Raw genomic sequence first — 21091 nt, 5'->3', positions numbered from 1 at the left:
CCCCTCTACCTGCCCAACCACTTTTCCCCTCCAGATCAGTTTGAGATGCCCCAAAGCCTGGTCAATTGCCACAAATGGAATAAAACTGATAAGCAGCTTAGGGAAAATGCTGTTTAAGAAAGTCCTGGAGGCTTTGGCAGCAGGGGTCCAGGCACCCTCCCTTGCCTCCACACACTTGGCCACCTCTAGGGAAAGACTTCTTAAGGCAGTAGGCTGAGGCAGAGACCTTGGGCAACCCTACCCCCCAAAAAACATCCAGTTCCCCGAGACTCCAAAGCAGGGGTCTAAGGAGGCCACTCTTCCTTTTAAGCTTTGAGAGAATTACAGAAAAAAATTGTGGAGCCCCCTTAAATGGTGTAAATAAAGCAAATTAGAAGAATAAAAACATAATTTATAATGATACTTTAAATTCCTGAATTCTAGAAGAAATGTCCATTGATTCCATCATAGCTGATTCTCTACTACCAGCCACTCACCTCCTTTTGAAACAAATTTTAAAAAGAAAAGCTCATGATTATACTCTAGCACTACTAGTTTTGCATTTAGTTGCCTGTCCTTTTATCTGCTTGATTTCTGGAGATTATTTTTTATTCTTATTCGGTATGATTCTGTATACAACTTTTTACTGCTTTAAACCCCGCTCCTGCAATATTAAATGTGTAACTCTAAAACCTTATTTAATAATGTATTAATAATGCTTTCAATCCTAGTTAAGTTATAGAGTTTTATTTAAAATTGAAACACTCAGAGAAGTATGCACACACACTCACTTGTTAACAGTATGCCTCTGTAAAAGGTACATGTGTAATAGTTTCCACACTTTTAAAGCATACACTCATTATTCAGATTAATACGATTTTTAGTGACTTTCAGTGGGTGTAAAGAGGTGCTAGACAGTTCAGAAAACTAACTTGTTTAGTAAACCACTCATTAGGCAAGACAATGACAATGTAAGCTTCCTCACGCTGAAACTCCAGAACAAGGTCAATTCAGCTTCTAATTCCATTACACCACTGGTTTCTTAACAGCAGGCTACCAATTATGTGTCTGTAATGATTAGATGGTGATGTAACAAGCCATACATTACGAAATTAAGGCAGAAATTATATACAGGTACGCTCAAAGTTATACATTAAGGCATTAAGACAGATACTACTGACAGATCTCCAGATCCTGTGAAAGAAATTTTCTATAGGCACTGCACTGTTCTCATCAACCATTAGAGAAGCCAGCTGAGGCTGGGAGCTGTTGATTAAATGTGATAAAAACTATAAGCATGAGGCACCTTACGTTTTTGGCTGGTGAAGCAGTAAAGAATGTGTATCTCTAAACTGGTCCATGTTAACTTAGAGCTGCTGGTCTTTGACGTCATTCAGTTCTCAGTCTTTTTTTAGGCAACCACTGAAATTGTCCATGAAATTAAAGGCTCCAAGGTAGTTTTCCAGGAGACGTATCATTTTCACAGGCAGAATACTGAAGGGTAGAAAAGGAAAAAGCACACAAAAAATTGTTACATAGAGCCTTGCAACTCATGAGAGTCACTCACCTGATTAGCCCCCATTAAAAGAAAACAGAAGTTCTGCCTGGCTGCAAAAATTCTGGACAAACAGTCTGCACGGCATCTCCATGGGGCAACAAGTATCTCCGGTGTACAGTCAAAGAAACCGAGGCAGAGGAGGTGATTCCTGGTACCACAAAACTAGTCTGTCAGAGCCAGGATTACACCTTGGGAACCCTAGTCCCCAAATGGGGCACATTTTTTGACATACTACCTTAGTCTGTACTTGATAACTTACTATATTACCAAGACATTTAGGAAGTGGGAGGCACATCCTAAAGCCAGTGGGCCTACTCCTAGAGTAGACAATTGATTTTAGAAGTTGCAGTTTAAAAGACAGTCATTTATTTGGGTTCAAGACCATGGTTGCCTAGTTTCAGTGCATTAGGTTCTTACACCCTAGCCCAGGGCAGGGCTTTCAGCATGGCTTTCAGAGACACTCAGAGGTGACAACAGTGAAAAAAACATGAAAAAGTTAACACATTTGAAATTACAGTCTCTTGTCAAACAGCTTTTCCGTCTCTCCCTAGAACTCCCATATATTCTCTCCCAGATTATACCAGTGTGCCTATGACATTTAGAGTAGAAGGAAATCTAGAAAGAACAACTAGAGAGAAACAACGTCTCCATGTTTCTCCAGGTAAAAGGAACATTTTTTGTACAGTCTTTTTAGCTCCACTAGCAATTCTGCATTTACATACATGTAATGTTTCAGTAATGTTATATTTTCTTGCATCCCATATGTCCCTGAAAACGAATACATATCTTGTTTTTGAACGGCAGAATGAAGAAAAAGCTGTTTCCTTGAAAATATCAGCAAGTATGGCATTTTTACAGGGAAAAAACCAAAACCAAAACAAAAACACAACACAAGCAGGCCTTTGCAGGGGGAGAGGAAGAAAAGACTGGCTGTTTTCTTAACTCAGGGTACAGTAGACATCACTGGCTGCCACCTAGGTCAAGAAGAGAAAACAGGCCAGACAATTCGTCTGAGCAATCAGTGCCTGCCAAGTCAGCTGGCAGATAATTTGTTGAAGCTGAATTGCCAAACCTTTTCTCATGCTGGATAGACCCCTAAGCTGACTCTGCCGGTGCTGCTGGCTGCCCACCTGGCTTGAAGGGTATTTGGGTCCCAGAGGATTGGGCTCTCTACTCCCTGAGTGTGTGTCATATAAGTGAGTAAATATGATATTCTGTATTTTAAACAGGAAAATTAAAATGCGTTTAAAGTAAGCGTTACACTGCTAACTGCTTCTAGAAGTCCATTCAGCCTTTGGAAACCTGAAAAAAAACCCCCAACACCAACAACAATAGAAAAATTGGACGTTAGAGGCTTCTCTACCATTTTACCCATAGAATATTTAAGTAGTGAGTTAATATTGTATCAACTTTCAAATAAGCCATAAGAATATCAAGTAGATTATCCTGGTGCATTGAACTTCAATGGATTGTGTAATCTGCACAAGTTTCAGAACCAGTTTGTTTCTGGAGAGCCAGTGATTATATGACAAGGTCCTTCTGTTGTGTAGGTTCCCCCTTATCCAACCAACAGCTCCAACACTGGGGGTTATGTGCTGCAGCCACATTTGATAGAATGTCAGAGTCAGCCACCTGTGTTTTGTTAAAGGGGTTGCTCTGTGTCCCTAATAAAGCTATGCTGCTTTATCCAGAACATCCACTGCTGTTGGTCTCACCTCTTTGGCATGGATTTTCAGGTAAGCCTTTCAAAAACAGGAGTATTGGGGCACCTGGTCCAACTCAATTCATCTGCCAATCCCTACTGACTTGCTTGAATACACAGTAGTAGTACTAAGGCAGCTTAATCAAGGTAAGATATCTATTGTACTTCTATTGGCTTGTTTTAAATACATTTAAATACACTACTCTCCTTAGATATAGTCAGCAATAGAAAGGTAGCCTCTAATACTACTTTTTGTGTAAGCTGCCCAAGACTATCCTCTGCAATAAACTCTCTATGGTAATGATTTACCAAACACAGAAGTGACCTGAAACCCACAGAAATTAGTATGTAGCTTGGCTTAGCTTTAACATAAGTTTTCTATATTGTGCTGCAGCATAAAAGTTAGAAAATGTGTAGGTAAAGAAAGGAAGATACAATGACTCTTAATTCTTACTTTTTCAGGGCCACTACAATGTATAGGGTTCGTGGCATTATTAGGTACACTTGTTCCCGTAGAACAGCATTTACAATCATCTCAGCTGCATACTCTGAATCTAGACTAGGAATCAGATGTGGCCATCTGGAAAGAAAATATACAGTTAAGACTGCAAAAATGTTCAATGCTTTCCTTTTGGATTTAGTCCTAAATTCCAAGGTACCCAATTGTAGCAGCTTCTGTCTTTATCCCAGCTTCAAATACAAAGTGTTATTCCTCACAGTTCACTATTTTTCCATTTCTAATGTAGAGAGGAAATATTAATTACACCAAATATTTCGAAGTGAAGACCAGTTGATTTATAAGACATCCAAATAAGCAGTCATTTTCAGAGGTACAAGTTCAGGCCAACAGAAGAGAGCCCTTTATTGGTCAACACTAGATATGTGTCTGAAAGTTCTATTACAGTCACAAGTCTTAGATGTAAAATACAAAGTACTTAAATTTTGTAGCCTGAAAAAGGGCCCATGTCCAAGAGCATCAAAGATGAAGCAATAAAGTAAAGCTTACCTTACAATACTTTATGTCTAAGTGATTTCTACTGTTTAAATACAGGAGTCATAAAAGGGAACTAGTAAACCAGGGGTGGGCAAAATGCGGCCTGTGGGCTGGATGTGGATGGCTTGCCAAAACTCAGTAAGCAGCCCTCCGCCCAAAACAATTGCCCACCCCTGTAGTAAACCATTATTTTGTGTGCACCACAAGCAAATAGATATTATACCAGAAAAAAACCCTCCCCAGATTCACTCACTTGCTTCTACAGCCATCAAACATGCCCGTATGTATTAGGTATGGACATACAATAGTTGTTTTAACACCAGTTTTCTTCAGAGCATGCATCTCCACATCAATGGATTCTGCAAAGCCCACTGCTGCAAATTTAGTTGAACAATAATCTATAAAACAAACAAAAAGATAGAAGAGAGAGTTATCATTTTAGACATTTTCCTTTGAAAAATACATTTTGGTAAAAGCATGATGAGGTGGTATTATCCCTTCCCAGAATGTTACCTGTGAACACACAAAGCAAAATCTTTTTATTTTGGGAGGAAGCCTGATAGACCTATGTTCTAATAAGAGCAGTCTGGGTATCTGGTGCTTTCATGGATCTTCAGCAACAACAATCACCAAGAACCTCAAGCAATTCTAAGATGCCCACATTTCTCAGTAACAAACCTAGCATAAAAACAACCCAGGGTAAAGCTGTCTTTGACACCCTTTATTTCTCTCTCCCATTTTTAATTCTAATTACAATCTTGATTTTTCCCTAAACTTCATTAAGCATATCATGGTCTCCACCTTAGGTGGTGGCTTCTCATCTTCATCTCTGGTACCTCTTCTTTCTTCTATACTTCAAGAAATTATTGTCACTCTGTTAGTTAAAATGCATGTCTTACCCTTTTAGGCTAAGTACAGACAGTCAAAAAGCCCGAGGCTGAATTGATTCAGTCTTTGCAGGTTAGTCTAAGCTGCAGGGATTGAACTGATAAGCAAATGAACACACATTCACTTTTGATTCAGGAAATGCAGTCACGTTCCTGCAGTGGCTCAAGCCAGAAGCTGGGGGGTGCTAGAGCATGTGCTGGCCACTGCAGAAGGAGAGAGAAGAGAAAAAGCCCTGCTGTAGTGGAGGGGGCATGGCCAGGCCTCATCCTGTGCTCTGCTTGGGGTTGGGGGGGCGGGGGAGTAGTGGCACTGAATTCATAAAAGCTCGAACAAGAATACTTCTTTCTGTGAAAAACTATAAAGTGAAGAGCAATAAATGCAGCCTGGGCTATGTGTTCGCTTATTCCTCCTGCTGCCCCTGAGGTCTCTGAGATTTGCAATCCACAATCACAGCAGCAGGACTCTCAGGGTTGCTCATCACTTCCTCTTCCTGCTTCCAGGTGCATCTGGGATTTGTAGTCCACAATCACAACTAGCACAAAGTTATTATCAGGGCAGGGCATCTCTGTACTTGGGGGAGGGTAAGTTTAACCCCCCTTCCCAGGCCCCAGACCCCAGATGGGGTTTGCCTGGGGGGCCCAGTGAGCCATCCCTCACTGCTGCAGCTAGGGAGCAGAGGGGCAGGAACAGCCCTGCTCTCTGAAGCAGACAGCACAGCTCAGGCCAGGGCTGTGAAGCATGCTGGGAGACTCTGATTTAACTTAAATTAGGAAGGGGTCTGGGACAGAAGTTTCATAAACTGGTTTGACCTAAATCACTTAAGTCTGATACTATATTCAACCAGGTTTATTTTAAACCAGTTTCAGCCATTTTGAAACTGGTTTATGTGCACTGAACTTCTGTCCTGTTACAGGTTTAAACCAGTTTCTGATCACTTTAACAGGTTTATGTATAATGTCTGTCTCTAGCCTTATTCATTTTTACAGCTCTAGCTGTGACTCGGGTGTCTTGCTGCTTTTTTGGGGCAGTCTGCTTAGAAGACAGACCATATATTTTTGACGCTATAAAATAATACAAAAAAACCCCAACCACCAAAATGCTAGTCAGCTATGGAGGTTGCAGTTCTTTGAATCAGCAAAGTCTGAACTGGGTTTAAATGTAGTACTGGGTGTTTTCACCAAGTCTCATCTCCTTGCCAAATCCCTGCATGTGAGTTTGAGCTACATATCTGAACTTTCAGAATTGGAAGATCCTACCTTAAAGTTCAGCAATATTGAACACTTAGGAAGGCAATTAAGAGGCATTCATAGGTTTTGAAAGTCAGACTATTTATTTTAGGTGTTTGACATGAGAATTTAGGCTTTATTATTGAAAATCTTGGCTGAAGAGTTTAACCCAAATTACATTTACCTTTATTTTCATGAAGAAAGTTCTTTAAAAATATACTAACCTGCTAACCCACTGGCTCCAGTTAGTCCTGCTGAACTTGCAATACTAACCAAATGTCCATGGTTAGAGGCAATCATAGCTGGAAGGAAGGCTTTGTAAGTCTATAAAACATGGGGAAAAACCATGATTAAACACTGAACATTTCCTAAAAATATTGCACAGTGTCATTTATCAGTTCAAAAGAGAGAATGCCATGTTAGAAGGAATCCTGCTAGGCATCTGCTATTTACAACAGACCACAATCATGCATCTGGCTTCACTCCAGAGAGAACTGGACAGGGCAAAAAGTATTCCTGCTTTATTCAACAACTGCACCGGGAAGTGAGACTCATCAATATATTTTTGTTCCCTCATGTTATCAGTTACTGGGAAGAAGGTAGGAAGTAGTTCATTGCCAGCCAGAGAGCACTTTATGAAACAAAATGTTCTGTATGCTACAGGTTCTCTACACTTAAGAGCTAGGCACAGCAACATTTTCTACATGGTCCTACCGACATGAAACGAAACAGAAATCAGGCATGGGAAACCAGAACTTCTTACCTTTCTACTGTCACTTAGGGATTTTGCTTTTTCAGGAAATAGAGAGAGTAGCATGTTTTAATAAGCCTCTCTCATCATGGAGAAATGCAATTCAATTAAGCATTTGTGAAGAAAAAAATCAAGCGTGCCAAAGTATATAGGTCAGACATTTAGAATATTATATAACAATGGTTCCTATTACCTGAGCTCACATACATCATGGTTGTTTAGGTCAGTGATATTCAAACTTTCAAAATGTCATGGAACCCTCTCATATCACTTGCTGTGGAACCCCTACCCCTGTCCTGAAGCCAGGTGACCCAGTCTGGCAATGGCAGTGCAATGCCTCCCGGCCTGCTCCACTGTTGACCCCTCAATCTCTTTGTGGAGCCCCTGATGACCTCAGGAGTCCACAGAATAATTTTAAAAAACACTAGTTTAAGTGATAATGCTGCATTTAGTTGCCTAACTTTCTGTTGATTATAATGAGAGTTTATAAGCCTGAAGACTTTGTGAATCTAGCTCCCATTTCTTACTGTAGCTCCTCAAATCAGTGAGCCCTACTTGTTCCTTGACAACAGCCAACAGCACTTTTCTGGTGACAGAGCAGCTAATTTGTCCTCCTATTAAGGAACACAGCACAATACTGATTACAAAATTTGGCATATGTAAATCTGATAAGAGTTGTTTTAAGAGAGTTTCTGAATACTATGAAGTCTACCAACATGGGGTATAGGGTTCATATGCTCTTTAAGCAAAGCCATGTTTTATGCATGTGCTAGGGGGCTGTTGCCATTCCTTCATTCTGTCATTTTCCCACCTGCTTCTATATCACAGGCTCACAGATATGCCACCAGCTTGAGAGTATGGACTTACAGTCCCAGTCAGTCATATAATTCTTGTTTGGAATTGGGGACAGTATTTCAACCAAGACAACACCACTGTTCCCCCAAACACACACACCTGGGTGTTAGTAAGCTTATCCATAAAAAAAAAAGAATTACCCAGAAGTGTGCCATAGTGTTCACCTCTATGGTTTTCTGCACAAGGGAATCTGGACAATCGAGAAATTTCTTTCCAGATACAATGCCAGCATTGTTGATTAGGATGCTAACATCTCCAACTTCTTTTTTCACCTGGAAGAGGAGAGAAAAAAGTCAACCTGTTGTGCAACAGTTAAAAGAATCAAAAGCATGTTTCACATTTGTTTACTCCAAATTGGTAACCTTTCTAGTTTTCAACCTTTTTTTTTCTAGGAATCGCTGTTGTAGACTTACCCCTGTTAGCAGCCATGCAGCCAGTAGATATCTTGCTGCAGTGCAGGACAACCTTTCCAAAATATACCAGGCTTTGTTAAGTCAGCTGAAATATAGGATTTTAGTGTCCTTAGGTTCAAGTGGAAAAGCAACGCTTACATGCACACCTATATTAGCAAGATAATTTGCCTCACTATCCCAACAACCTAGGACCTCTCTCAGTTAGCAACTTGCTTAAACAAGGACTCTGAAACATCCATTCTTTGCTTTGAATTATAACCGTGCTGTTTTCACATATTCTGCTGCTTTTGGCTGTTTCTTTACTGTGTAACCAAATTATTCTAGATCTTAGCTCTTAAAGGAATCCCCTACTTTGAAGTTATTATATGTTTATATACTGGGAAGTGTAAGCAGTGCATGCACAACCTTTAGTAATGGGAGCTATGTCTCATGAAAGCTTCTGCATTTCTGATTCAGTTAGTCTTTAAGGCCTATACAGGTACAGACATGACACTTTTACAAGTATAAGTGATCGGAAACTGGTCTCTACCTGTAACAGAACAGAAGTTCAACACACACAGACTTGTTTAAAAACGGTGAAACCCGGTCTAAGATTTGCCCCTGCAACGAAGCTGTGTTCTTTTCTCTACTGATCTAAACTGTGCTGCTTACAGAAAACTGTGTAACTTTGATTCTGTCTCTGGCTTTTTGAATGTCTGCCCCTAGCTTAAAGGTGCATCTTTACCCTGCCTTCTGGTAATGCAGCAGAGTGGAGAGAAAGGTTTTATAAAACTCCTTTCCCTTTAGCTAAAATATCCTTTCATTGTAGCCTGATATCTCTAGTAAACTGCCAAGGATAAGAAAAAAGATTAAAGAAAACCAAAAAAACCAAAGGGAGCTAGACACAGGGACAAGTTTGATATACAAACAGAAAATGCATAAGACATGCATGTCCATTCTGACCATTTTGCTTTATGTTCTCTTTCTACACTCCTCTCTCCATCATCCAACACATTGTCATTTAAGGCTCTAAGCAATTTGAGGCAGGGGCAATTTTTTAATAATTTTACAATGGCTCCTACACTGAGTGCTGCAATACAGAAAACAGCAATATAATTCTGCAGAAAAGGTTATGAATGGCAATGGTGTCAAATTTGGCAGAGACTCTTAGGGCTGGATGAGAAAAAACAAGCAAAACAAAACAATTTTTGTATTAGAAGGGGTAGTTACTAACTTAAGCAAAATATTAGTTCTGGGAAATTTGCTTCAACTATTCAGTCCCTACAAAATGGATGGGGTGGCTTAATGGCAAGAATGAGGGAAAGTTTATATTTACCTACATGTGTACAGCCTTGACTGCTCACTTCCCACGACAATAAAAGCATTACCTTAGCTTGATGTGTGCTAGAGGGATCCTGACAGCCAACAGATGTCCCTTGTGTATTAGCTTTCAAATTAATGTCTTTATGTCTATACTATTTGACTAGGGATGTGATTTTTTTCCAAAGATTTTAATATCAGTTCAGTCCCTCATATAGGTGTGGCTATTTTCCGTAAATATGTCCTACTCTGGTACAACTAATGCTCCTACCTGTATGGAGTTAAGCTACACCATTATACTGTTATTACTATATATGTACATAGAATTATGGAAAAGAAGTGCTGGAAGGGACTTCAGGAGGTCACCAAGTCCAACCCCCTGCTCACAGAAGGATCATCCCTGACTAAACCGTTCTGGTCACATGTCTGTCTAATCTCTTTAAAACTTCCAGGGATGCTTTTAAGGCACCTAAGTCTAAAACTTCAATTGAAAAGAAGAAAAGAACAAGAACAGCTCTGTTCAGCTGCTGCCTAACTCTGGAGGTACTTAAATTCACTAGGCAACTCTCCAGGGATCTAAACACTCACCTCTTGCATAAGCATGATAGGGATTCAGAAACCAGGCATTTTTTTGCCAAAGCCTATAAAAACCCCATCTGGCAATATGCTAAAATATATATCTACAGGGTTAGACAACTCACAAAATGCAACTGTGATTGCTTTCCTTTTGGTCTGTACAGATTTGGACCCTACCTGTTATACAATTCCTTAAGGGTTAAACCACCTGCTGACTAATTGTGAGCACCAGCCTGAGCAAAATGGCTGATTTCTAACAAGTAACAAGGTTTCTCCAGGCTCCCAGAGGAATCTTTTATGCATGAAGCCCCCTGATACTCTCCCCAGTGGCGAACCATATGGATGGGAGCCTGGGGGGCATGAACGCTGCATGACCCTGGAGGCTGGGGGAGGGCATGGTGACCACCCGCAGGTGGCAGTGGCACTGTCAGTGGTGGGAACATGGTGGCAGCGAGTGGCGAGCTCTTGCAGGCAGCTGCAGCGCTGTTGGTGCAGGCAGCCGCAGTGCTGTCAGTGGTGTGGGGGGTGGTGAGTGCCAACCAGTGGTCGGCGACTACCTGCAAACACCACTGGCAGTGTCAGTGGTGGCCAGTAGCAATCGGGGACTGCCCACAGACGTTGGCAGCTGGGAGGGAGGGTGAGCGGCGACTGGCCACAGGCACCACCAGCAGTGTTGGTGGCGCTTTTTGCAGGGGGTGCACTGCCAATCTCAGGGGGTGCATGTGCATCCACATACACCCCCTATGTGTTGGCAATGCCGGAAGGTAGCCATGCCTCTGGGCACGGGCTGGGCTCAGTCCCCGGCGGCACTTCTGGTTTCACTGCTGGTGTTTCTGGGCTTGGCAATTGGCCACCAGGGGACTACCCCTCGCTCAGCGATGGGCTGCAGGGGGACTCCCCCCCCACTCGCCAGTTGGCTGCGGACAGGGCGGGAGGGTGCAAATGCAAGCATTGGCCCCCGGGTGCCAGAGACCCACAGTATGCCACATTAGACTGCTGAGAGAAGGTTGGGGGTAAGTGACATATGTCCTGATGAAACAAGGACAAGACCTTACTTCATTCTCTGTCAATGTTTTCCAAGGTGAAGTGGAGAGCTGATCATTTGTTTCAAAGCTCTGAGGATCCAGGATTCCAAGGAGCTGGGGGAATCCTCCCAACTTGCTGCTGGGATAGGCACTGTTAATTTGTCTTTTGGGCACTTCTCTTTGGGAATGGGAAATTTGGTTAAGAAAAGTCTTGCTCTCCTTGTGCTGAATAATAAAAGCAAATCATTTTTGGCTAAACTTCAGCAACTGCCACTTCTTCCTAATATAGCTTGGAAAAGCTGTGAAGAGCAGAAACTGAAGCAATCATCTCAGGTACAAACAGAACTGCAACCCTCCATATGTTTATTGGGTTGTCAACAGCAGTCTTACAGCTATTTCTTTTTAAATAAAGGTGTAGCAGCCTTTAAAAAATGGACCCACCTGAACAGAATGGGAAGGGCTGCCTGGCAGAGAGACAGAGCTTGTCCCAGAGGGGATATTGTAGGCTCTGAGGGCAAGTGAAGCTGTTTTGGGAGCAGCCCTGTTGGAAGTGGGAGGGGTGATGTAACCCCAGCAAAGTTTTGAAAGAGAGCCATTAGCAAAAGCCTGGGAAGGGCCCTGAGCTGGGATTGGCTGAGAGGCTTGGATAAAAGGGGGAGCAGTTTTCCCGCGGGGCGGGAAACAAGAGAGAGAGAGGGGCTGAGGGACAGGCTGGAGACCGGATTCAGAGTCTCAACACAGTGGTCCCTCAGCGAGCCCCTGAGAGAGCCCTGCGAAAGCAGCAGAGAAGCTGCAATGGGAGTGACAGAGTATCCAGTGTGATACAGTATCCAGTTCTTCTCTCTGGGGAGGCTGCTGCAGCAGGATCAGGCAGGGACTGCTTGTGTGGAGAATCCAAGCCTGGAGAGACCTGACTGCAGCTGGTGTGGCTGGGTGAGCACAGCAGAGCCGGGGGGGGGACTGCCGGAGTCTGCCCTAGTTTCCCTGATGGGTGAGGGGCCCCAGGGGCAGGCAAAACCCAGGGAGGGGCTGCATTTGCCGGGGCTGTGAGGCTGTGTGGGACAGGAGGGTTGCTACAGCCTGCAGCCCAGACACTGTTCACAGCAGAGCCGGGGAAGGGGGTCAAAGGCAGGGGGAGGCTGTCTTGCAGGAACTGCAGAAGAGGAGCCACTGCTTGCTGCCTGGAGACCCTTGCTGCCCAGAGACTCCAGTAGCACAGAGGCAGACACCAGCGCCAGGGAGCGTTCACAAACCATGTACAGGGACACAGACAGTCCCGCTCCCTGAGATACCCTGCCACAGGCAGTGCGCATGGGATCCCCAGTACACTGTGTGCAAGAGAGAGACTGTGTAAATAAGTTATTGAGGGTTTATTAGTCAGTATATCCATGTGCTTATTTAATGATTATTTGTTATGTGTAAATAATTAAATCTTGTAAATAGTTTGAGAATTATCTGTGAGGGTGCTTGATTGTAAGGGGAGGCTGTCTGCTCAGGGGCACTGCAGCAGCTTCCCAGGGGGGCTGGGCAGGGCTACTGGCTACCGGGTACCCCAGGATCCCATTATTCAGGTGAGGGTGCATGTAATGTCACGCCCAGGATTACAAAGGGAAAGCCTTATTTTGGAGAAAATGACCTGGCTCATGAGGGTAAGGTTTCTAGCCATGGCATGGGTAGACTTTGTAGTGGAAAAAAAAGGCTGTGAAATAGCTAACGTAGTGCATTTTGAAACTTAAGATTAAACACCTATTTCCTCCTAATGAAAGCTCAATTCAGTTAGTAGGTTTACTGATCAAGGATTGTGTTATACTGCAAGGGAACGAGAGCAAGAATATAGGCTTCTACTGGCACAGTCTATTTAAATACAATACACCCTGGTAAAGATACAAGTAATTAATTACAGCATAGCCATGGGCAGGAAGTGGTAAGACTACCCTTTATTCTCTGAAAGACTGGTTCAGCAAGGTATGAAACAAACTCCAAGGTATATTATTTAAGAGAGCGCACATCAAGAAATAATCATTATAAGGAAGATTTTTAAAAGAAACAAATTCAAATTCCTCTTGTGAGTTCTAGTATGGTTCCACATAAGTAAACAGGTGAGTAGGGTTTTTCCAATTCATGTACAGGCCTACTGAAGTTAAAAACATTACATCAGTTATCTATATAGAAAAAAAAATGACAGTCATTAGGAGGAAAGGGAATGCTTTGCCTATAGATTTCACAGCTATTGCTGACAGGAGGTGAATATTGAAAGGTGAGTTCTAGTTTAATGGATAGAGACCCTCTTGTCCCTACATCTCCCTTTGCTCTTACACACCAAGCCTGTCCTTGTCTTCCTTTTCCTTTGTGCTTGATCAAGCTAAGTGATTACTTACTATGTTTACATTCTGCTGGAGTGTTAATGGTTTTTATGTGCATACCTGAGTGCAAGTCCTTTGAACAAAAAGGATGGTTTGAAGGTAGTCCTATACTTTAACCTCAGTACCTGAATGGTTGGGGCATTTGCCCAAGATGTCTGTAACCCAGGTTGTAAGCCCCCTTCATGCAGTATACATTTGAATCTACATCTCTGACTTTCCACACACTGTGCTCTAGCAACCACACTGCACATCAGGATTAACGAGATCTTTGTCCAGGGCTCTTTTAGAAGCTGAGCCACTGCCCCTTGCATATAATACTAGGTTTACCCTCTGGATCATGGTGTAGGTGGAAGAGATCTAGTTATAAAGACCTCTGACATGTACACCCAGGCAAGAGTATGGAGGAGTGAAGCCTGCCCAAGACCTACCACCCCCCTTTAGACCACTAAGACAGAATCCAAAGTCCAGACTGAGTCCAGACTTCAGTGCCTCCATGGTTGTGGATTCTGCCACGGAGCAAGAGATAAGAACTACTGCTGACTGCCTAATGACTCAGTGAGGGTATGTTTCTATCAGGGTGATGTCCCTTAGCCTCTCAAACGAAGGAGTACCCACAAGGCAATGGGGGCTAGGGTTTTGAGGTGCCCTATACTTTTCTTACTTTGGAGGTTGCAACATTGTGGTATTTTATAGAAGCTACCCTGACATAAGTAGCCCCACCACGTTGCCACCAGGGCCTCCAGTTGGTTGCAGTTTACAGTCATACCCAGTCACTATTGCATGTAATTAGGGGTGCACTGATAAAGATTTTCTTGGCTGATAGCAATAGCCAATTATTAACCAACCATATTGGCCAGTGCCGATCTGATAACTGATTTACTCCTGGCCACACACGTGTGCGGCTGCGCACATGCATGCAGTACCCCCTGCTTCTCACTCCCATCAGCCTCAAGCAGGACCCCTTGCAGGTTAGAATTCTGCCCACCTGCAAGGGGAAACCCGCCATTTCCTGAGGGAACCCAGGCATCTGGGGGCCCTGGCCACATTGGGGAGAGGGAACCCAAGTGTTCAGGGCTCTGGCTAGAAGGCATAATTATCAATAAGCATTACTGGCTACAACAGCCAAAACAGCCAATAGCCAACAATGTAAATCTCCCTTTTATCACTGCCGAGCTGATCAGCAACCAATATATCATTGCACTGCTACATGTAATAGTCACTGGATGAAAAGGATAGGTAGCAGTGGGAAGTTTCTGGTAGCAAGGTGCAAGGCTGATGCCCAAGTTTGTCTCCTTTCCATGACAGGAGCCATCACATTGGCTCTGTGTTGTTCTCTTTCTCCTGGCCCCACATCTCTCTGCCTCCTGGCTGCCCAGGCCAGACTGAAAAGGAACACTGTAGAACAGACTGAGCTGTATCTAACCTGTGGCACAGTGTTTAGATCACTGTGCTGAGAACAGAGAGACTCCAATTCAAACATCATCTTGGTGGGGGGAGGGTTAGAGCCCAGGTTTCTGGCTCCCTGGGCAAATGCCCTACCCATTCAGCTGTTGAAATAAAAACAGGCAAACCCTCCTCTATACATTACAGATTTCTGTGCAACTACATTTTCTGCCTTGCATGTAAGCAGCTGTGCATGCTCAGTCTACACCCAAACTTATGTGTCCACATCACAGGGAAAGTTGAACTACTGCCTGTGTGCAAGCCAAAATGCCACATATGCCACAAGCTGCCATCTAAATGCACAAAGGGAAAGATAATTCCACCCCTACTAACTACTCAAGAATTTAAACCACGTGGCGAAGGACCGAACTATGTCTAAGAATCCTCTTTGCAGTATCCAAGGATAATATTACAGCTGAATGATTTATCTCCTTCTACCAGAAGAGAGAGGGCAAGGAGTGGGGAGAGTAAGGGGAAAGAGAAAAAAAAATAACACTAGAAACTGGCATTATCAAGATAGGCTGCTTATGCTCTGTGAACTCTGGACCCACTAAGTTTGCAGACTACAAAGCAGGAGGTCAATACATGGTAATCAGATGTGTAACACAAAGTACCTTAACAGGCACGCGCTATTTTACCTTATCTGCATATTCGTAGATCTCTTGCTTTTTGCTGCAGTCACAAGTATAGGTGTGTATGCTCACTGCTCCAACTTCCTTGGCTAGTCTACCAGTCTCCTTGTTACCTTCCCGATTAACATCCCAAAGAACAAGGACAGCTCCAAGATGAGCAAACTTTAAGGCCATTAGTCTTCCAATTCCACTCCCTGCTCCCGTGATCAGCACTATTTCACCAGTAACATTCTTCTTTCGCCTGGGAACAACCCACAGAACAAGAGACTCCAGAAGGTAATATATGGAGAGCACCAGGACTTGAAGTGTTTCCAGAAAGAAATTCATCTTCTAGACAATTCTTCAAACAGCTGCCAATGAAGGGTACATGATGGTTAGAGCAACACAGAAACTGATAATTTCTTTCAGTCTTTCAGAGGATAAAGGGCAAAGCAGTCTTATCACTTCCCTCCCATGATTAGGCTATAATTAATGACTTACATCTTTACCAGGGTGTATTGTATCTAAATAGACTGTGCCAGTAGAATCCTATATTCTTGCTCTAGTTCACTTGCAGTATAGCACAATCCTTGGTCAGTAAACTTATTAACTGAATTGGGCCTTCATCAGGAGGAAATAAATGTTTGAACTAAAGTTTCAAAATGCATTACTTTAGCTATTGCAACACCGTTTTTCCCTCTACAAAGTCTACCCAGGCCATGGCTAGAAACCTTACCCTCGTGAGCCAGGTCAGTTTTTCCAAAAATAAGGCTATTTCAAACTGGAAAAAACATAGTCAATTTCAAGGCAAGCCAGTGGATAAGTAGACCACAACTTTAAAAATCTATACTAGTATTACTAAGTACTTTTTTCTCTCTATGAATATATAGTGCCATGTAAACTACAAATTAACAGTAATATGAAAAAATAGGTACTCATAATTAACTTTTTCCTTAATTCCCACGGACATATTTTTTTAAGGAACAACATGCCATCTGGCTTATGCAAGGCACTTGAACAGATGGTATGTATTCTGTATGGCATGTATTCTGTATTTATATTTGCACTAAGATAGCAGGGAGTGATTTTATTTTTTTTTCAGAAGTCGATTGGTGCTGGGGTTGTCAACCTATGGCCTGTGAGATAGATTTGGCCTGTGGACCCTGGCAGGGGGAAAACTTTGTTCATGTTGCAGCTGGGCAGAAGAAGCAGTGGCAGAGGCAGAAATATCTAGCTCCTACCTTGGGCCTTCCCCATACCTGAGCAAAGTCATTCTCCTGCAGCTGCAAAAAGGTTGCTGACTGATGCCATGGTGTGTGCATGGTTAACCATTTTAAGGCAATTTTGTCTGGGATTTGACCATTGCATTCATCTTCAAAAGACTAACAGAGATGAGAAATACTTTCATTTATCTGATGTGGTTTGCTGGATTCATCAAAACAGCTTATATTTTGACAAGTGTTCAAGCAAAGCAGTTTCATGCTTTAACCTATATTCATTTCCTTGTTGAAAAGAAGAAACCTATTCAGTGCAGAAATCTCATCTTTTAGGAACTATTTTATATCAACTTAAGGGGGGGAGAATACAAGATGTAGAATGCTTCAGTTATTAACTTAGTCTTGGAATTGCCGAACATTTAGGTTACATATTAGGAAAAAACTCTCACAAAGAGGGTAGTAAAGCAGTGAAACAGGCTACCCGGAGACAGAGGTGACTGGTGTCTCCTGAGTCTGGGGAGGCACAATTTATGGGTGGGCCAAAAGCCCCATATCCACTCCTATACTTCTGTGCCACAGCTTGGTGCCCCCCCCCCCCCCATGCTGCTAGCCTATGCATCAAAAAAACTACCTTGTCATGAGTGGTGCTGAGTCAGGGACTAATGTGGGGGGGGGCATGTGCCCCCCCTACCAGTTGCCTGTGCCCAGAGAGGCTGTGGGATCTCCATCATGAGAGGTTTATAAGACCCCAACACACCATGCCTCGTGTAGGATGATCTAGCTGGGGCTGGTCCTGCTTTGAGGGGGGGATGGGTTTGGACTCACTAGTCAGTGTTTCTCAACCAGCGGGACGTGTCCCACCAGTGGGATTCGAAGGTCATGTAGGTGGGACTTCAGCTCATGTGATTGAAAAAAAAAATCAGCTGTTTGTACTTGAAACAGAGGAATCAACAGATATCTTGGCCAGTGCAGTTTTGTGGCGTTTTGTTTTTATCACGGTGAGCCCAACCAGGGCTTTTTGACAAAATGGTTGGTAGGACGCGAGGTGCGGAAGGTGAGAACCGCGGACACCCCGAGGTCCCTTCCAGCCGTAGTTTTCTGTGCTCCTGCGAACATCACAGCCACCCTGGTGCAGCAGCGACCACCCTTCCCGGCGGGACAGGACAACCTGCCTGGGGTCCGAAACAGCCCGGTGCCCGGACCCGGTCGCCTCTCCTCCCCGCTGCCCAGCCACGGCACGGGCAAAGCGCCCCCATCCCAAAGGTGCCTGCAGCCCTGCGGGTCTGCGCGCCAGATCCCACGGCCCCGCGGGCGGGACCCAGCGCACACATCCCGCCCTGCAGAAGAGGAGCCTCCAATGTCAGGGAGGTTCAGCCGCGCGTTCAGCGTCACACCGGGGGGTCAGAGCAACAAAGACCCCCCGGGCCGGGACTGCAGGCTTATTTCTCCCTGCAGGAAGAGATCGGGCCGACCCCTTCTCAGCACCAGCGCTCCCGGCCCCGGAGCGGGCTGTGCTGGTCCCGGCACAGCGAGGCCTGCGGGGCCCCCGCCATGCCCCGGCTCGCACTCGCTAGCTCGCTCGCTCGCTGCCCGGCCCCGGCCCCGCTCCGAGCTCCTGCCGCGGCGCGGCGCTCCCTGCCTTGGGCAATCTGGAGCTGCCCGCGCCCCGCTCACCCGGGCAGGCGGCGGTCGGGCAGCAGGACCTCATCCTCCGCAGCCCCGCTCTTACCCACAGCCGCTCGGTCTGGGAGGAGCCGGGCTTCGGCTGGCCGCCCTGCTGAAGCTCAGGCGGAGGCAGCCGAGGACGCGGCAGGGCCTGGCCGGACCCCCCGCGCTCTGAGGCAGAGAGAGGTCTGCTTTGAAGGGTTTCTGCCAAGGGCGCCTGGGCACCAGAGGCCTATCTATGTCTTACGGCCGGTGCTGGCTTCTGCCCAAGGCGAGAGGCGACTGGAGGATGTGGTGATTGCGGAAGAGACCCTGTGCCTGCGCCTGGGGAGGTTCAGTCCAGGCCTAGGCTAGAAACAGGCTTCTGCTGCCGCTGCGCTCTAGCTGTGCCAGCACTTCTCGTGTGGGCACTGCTTATCCTGGCAAAGCTACAACTTAGATGCTTTCCCTAAAAGGTAAAAGCTGAGGGTGGCCAGCACAGCTCCATTTACGCAAGGGATCTCACAGCACACCTTGTGTCAGTCAGGGATGGCATCCCAGACCAGCAGCAAAACTGTGCGGGGCAGTTACTGGGAGTTGGGGAAAGTGAGCAGAAAGCAAGTGGCACCGTAAACTGTCATCATCATACCACCGACATGAGTTTTCATGAGAATTGACATTACTGCGGGCTGCCCTCCCCCAGAGCCTCCACAGCCCAGTGGGTGGGATCCGACAGGGCAGTGAACAGTGGAGCCGCGCGGAGAAGCTGCTTGCTGCTGTGAGCTCCATGCTGCCCTGGTGATGTGCCCCCTGCACGAGCAGCTGCAGTGAGGGCAGTGGCGCAGGGTTGTGCCCCTCAAAGCTGCTGCACACACGGGGGGCATTTTGCCAGGGCAGCACAGAGCTTGCAGCAGTGAGCAGCTTTCCTGCGTGGCTGCACTGTGCACTACTGTGCCGGGTCACGCCAGCCGGGCTGTGGAGGCCCTGGGGGAGGGCAGCAGGGTGGAAGGCTCACACCTGCAGTAGGCAGCCTGCCCCCTGGCCCCCTGTGAACAGATCTGGGGGGTGCAGGTACCCTGGGAGTGAGCGCCATGGTGGGAAGCCATCCCCTTCCACCCCCGACCCCCCGGTCAAACCGCACACTGCCCCATCCTGCTCCCCACTAGGGCCCTGTAGCCACACATTGCAACCCTGGGCCCCAAACTCCAGCCCCAGCCCCAGCCCTGCCCAACTCCCTGCCTCCCCCACTACGGGGACTCAATTCCCCACCTCCCCACTTACCTGTGGGAGCTGCTGTCCAGGCTGCCTGGCAGCCAGGTGTGTGTACATGCACATGGTGCCCACTGCCTGACTACCCTCCTCCCGCTCCCCGCCTGCCCTTTGCAGCCCTTTGCAGGCTGGAACTCTGCTAGAGAGCTCACTGCAAAACCACAAAATCTGCAGGTTTCTCTGCTAAGATGAGAAACCTGTGTTTTACTCCAAGAAATGGGAAAATCCATATTTTACTCTGTTTTTCTGTGGGAAACCAAAAACCCGGATCCCTGCTGATCATCTATAGGTAGGCTCCGTTAGCGAGGCTGGCTCATTGCAGGGGAAGCCTTGGTGCCCTGTGCTGCTTGGTGAGAAGGTGCCAGCGTGGGTCAGCCTCAGTCTGGTTGGAAATGTTTGGTTCACGCAGACTGGTTATTTGGAGCTGTGATGCATCTCCAATGAAAGCCCTGTAATGATTTGGAAGGCCTGTGAGACAATGAACCCCTCCCACTGGGTGATGCTGGCTAGGAGCCTGTAGCTGGGGTGGGACTGAGCTCCAGGCTACAGGTCCCAGTGTGCAGTGAGGCATCTCGATGAGGAGCAGACTGGCCACTGGGCTTGGACAGAACACGGTGTGCTGGACACGCTGTTTTCACTGGAATGTTGAATACAAGCAGCTTCCTCTCACTTTCTCTTCCCTCCTCAACACTAGGCTGTTAGTGTTATTTACAGTTTGGAAAGTCTCCCATAATCCCCCTGGAGCCCTGGCATGGTCAACCCTGAGAACCATCCCTTTCTAGTACGTGTCACTACAAAGTACTTAAGCCCTTAAAAAAATCCACTGTGGTGCATGTAGGTGAGTCGTGCTGATGAATGCCACTGCACAGTGGGCCAGGCATCAGAGTAGCTACTGCCCATAGGGAGGGCTTGCAAGCCAGACAGCTCCTTCAGTGCTGAAGTGAGCCCTGCACTTGGGCCTGCAGACCCCTGAGCTGCTCAGAATGGCTGCAGGGGGAGGGAGCCTTGAAGTTTTGAATAAGTAAAGCTCTGTCTGAGGGGAGGGAAAGAGAGGCAGCCTCTGTCCTCCAGATAGGAGGCCAAAAGTCTTTCTCAAGGCAGAGTGTAGGAACCATTGCAGAAGAGAGCCTTATTAACACTGTTAGCCTGCGTGTGTTGGCCTGAAATTTCAGGAAGAGCATTGAGAAGGGAAGTACAAACAAAAACATGCAGACAGTTTTCTACAGATCAGCATGGGGGAATCACTGCCGCAGCGTATGTATGCCTGAACTATGACCC

At 45.6% G+C, this 21091-nt stretch overlaps 1 protein-coding gene across 3 annotated transcripts; it reads right to left on the bottom strand.

Moving 5' to 3' along the window:
• Window positions 1–710: 710 nt before the first annotated feature.
• LOC102563664 (epidermal retinol dehydrogenase 2) lies at window positions 711–18719 on the bottom strand. Of its 3 annotated transcripts, none has more exons than XM_006266501.4 (7): window positions 18630–18719; window positions 15711–16054; window positions 8094–8225; window positions 6572–6671; window positions 4487–4631; window positions 3694–3819; window positions 711–1473 (listed from the first exon to the last, which is right to left on the bottom strand). In XM_006266501.4, exons 2-7 carry the CDS (start codon window positions 16029–16031, stop codon window positions 1380–1382), a joined length of 918 nt encoding a protein of 305 aa, XP_006266563.1. In that variant the 5' UTR covers window positions 16032–16054; window positions 18630–18719; the 3' UTR covers window positions 711–1379. The 3 variants fall into 3 exon arrangements, with proteins under 3 accessions (XP_006266563.1, XP_019354271.1, XP_019354272.1); XM_019498726.2 differs by having other exon boundaries at window positions 18575–18655; XM_019498727.2 differs by lacking the exon at window positions 18630–18719 and adding an exon at window positions 17532–17610.
• Between the last annotated feature and the right edge of the window lie 2372 nt (window positions 18720–21091).

This window comes from Alligator mississippiensis, chromosome 3 (genome assembly GCF_030867095.1).
Source record: "Alligator mississippiensis isolate rAllMis1 chromosome 3, rAllMis1, whole genome shotgun sequence".
NCBI lineage: Eukaryota > Metazoa > Chordata > Crocodylia > Alligatoridae > Alligator > Alligator mississippiensis.
This window is presented reverse-complemented; position numbering and strand designations above follow the sequence as displayed.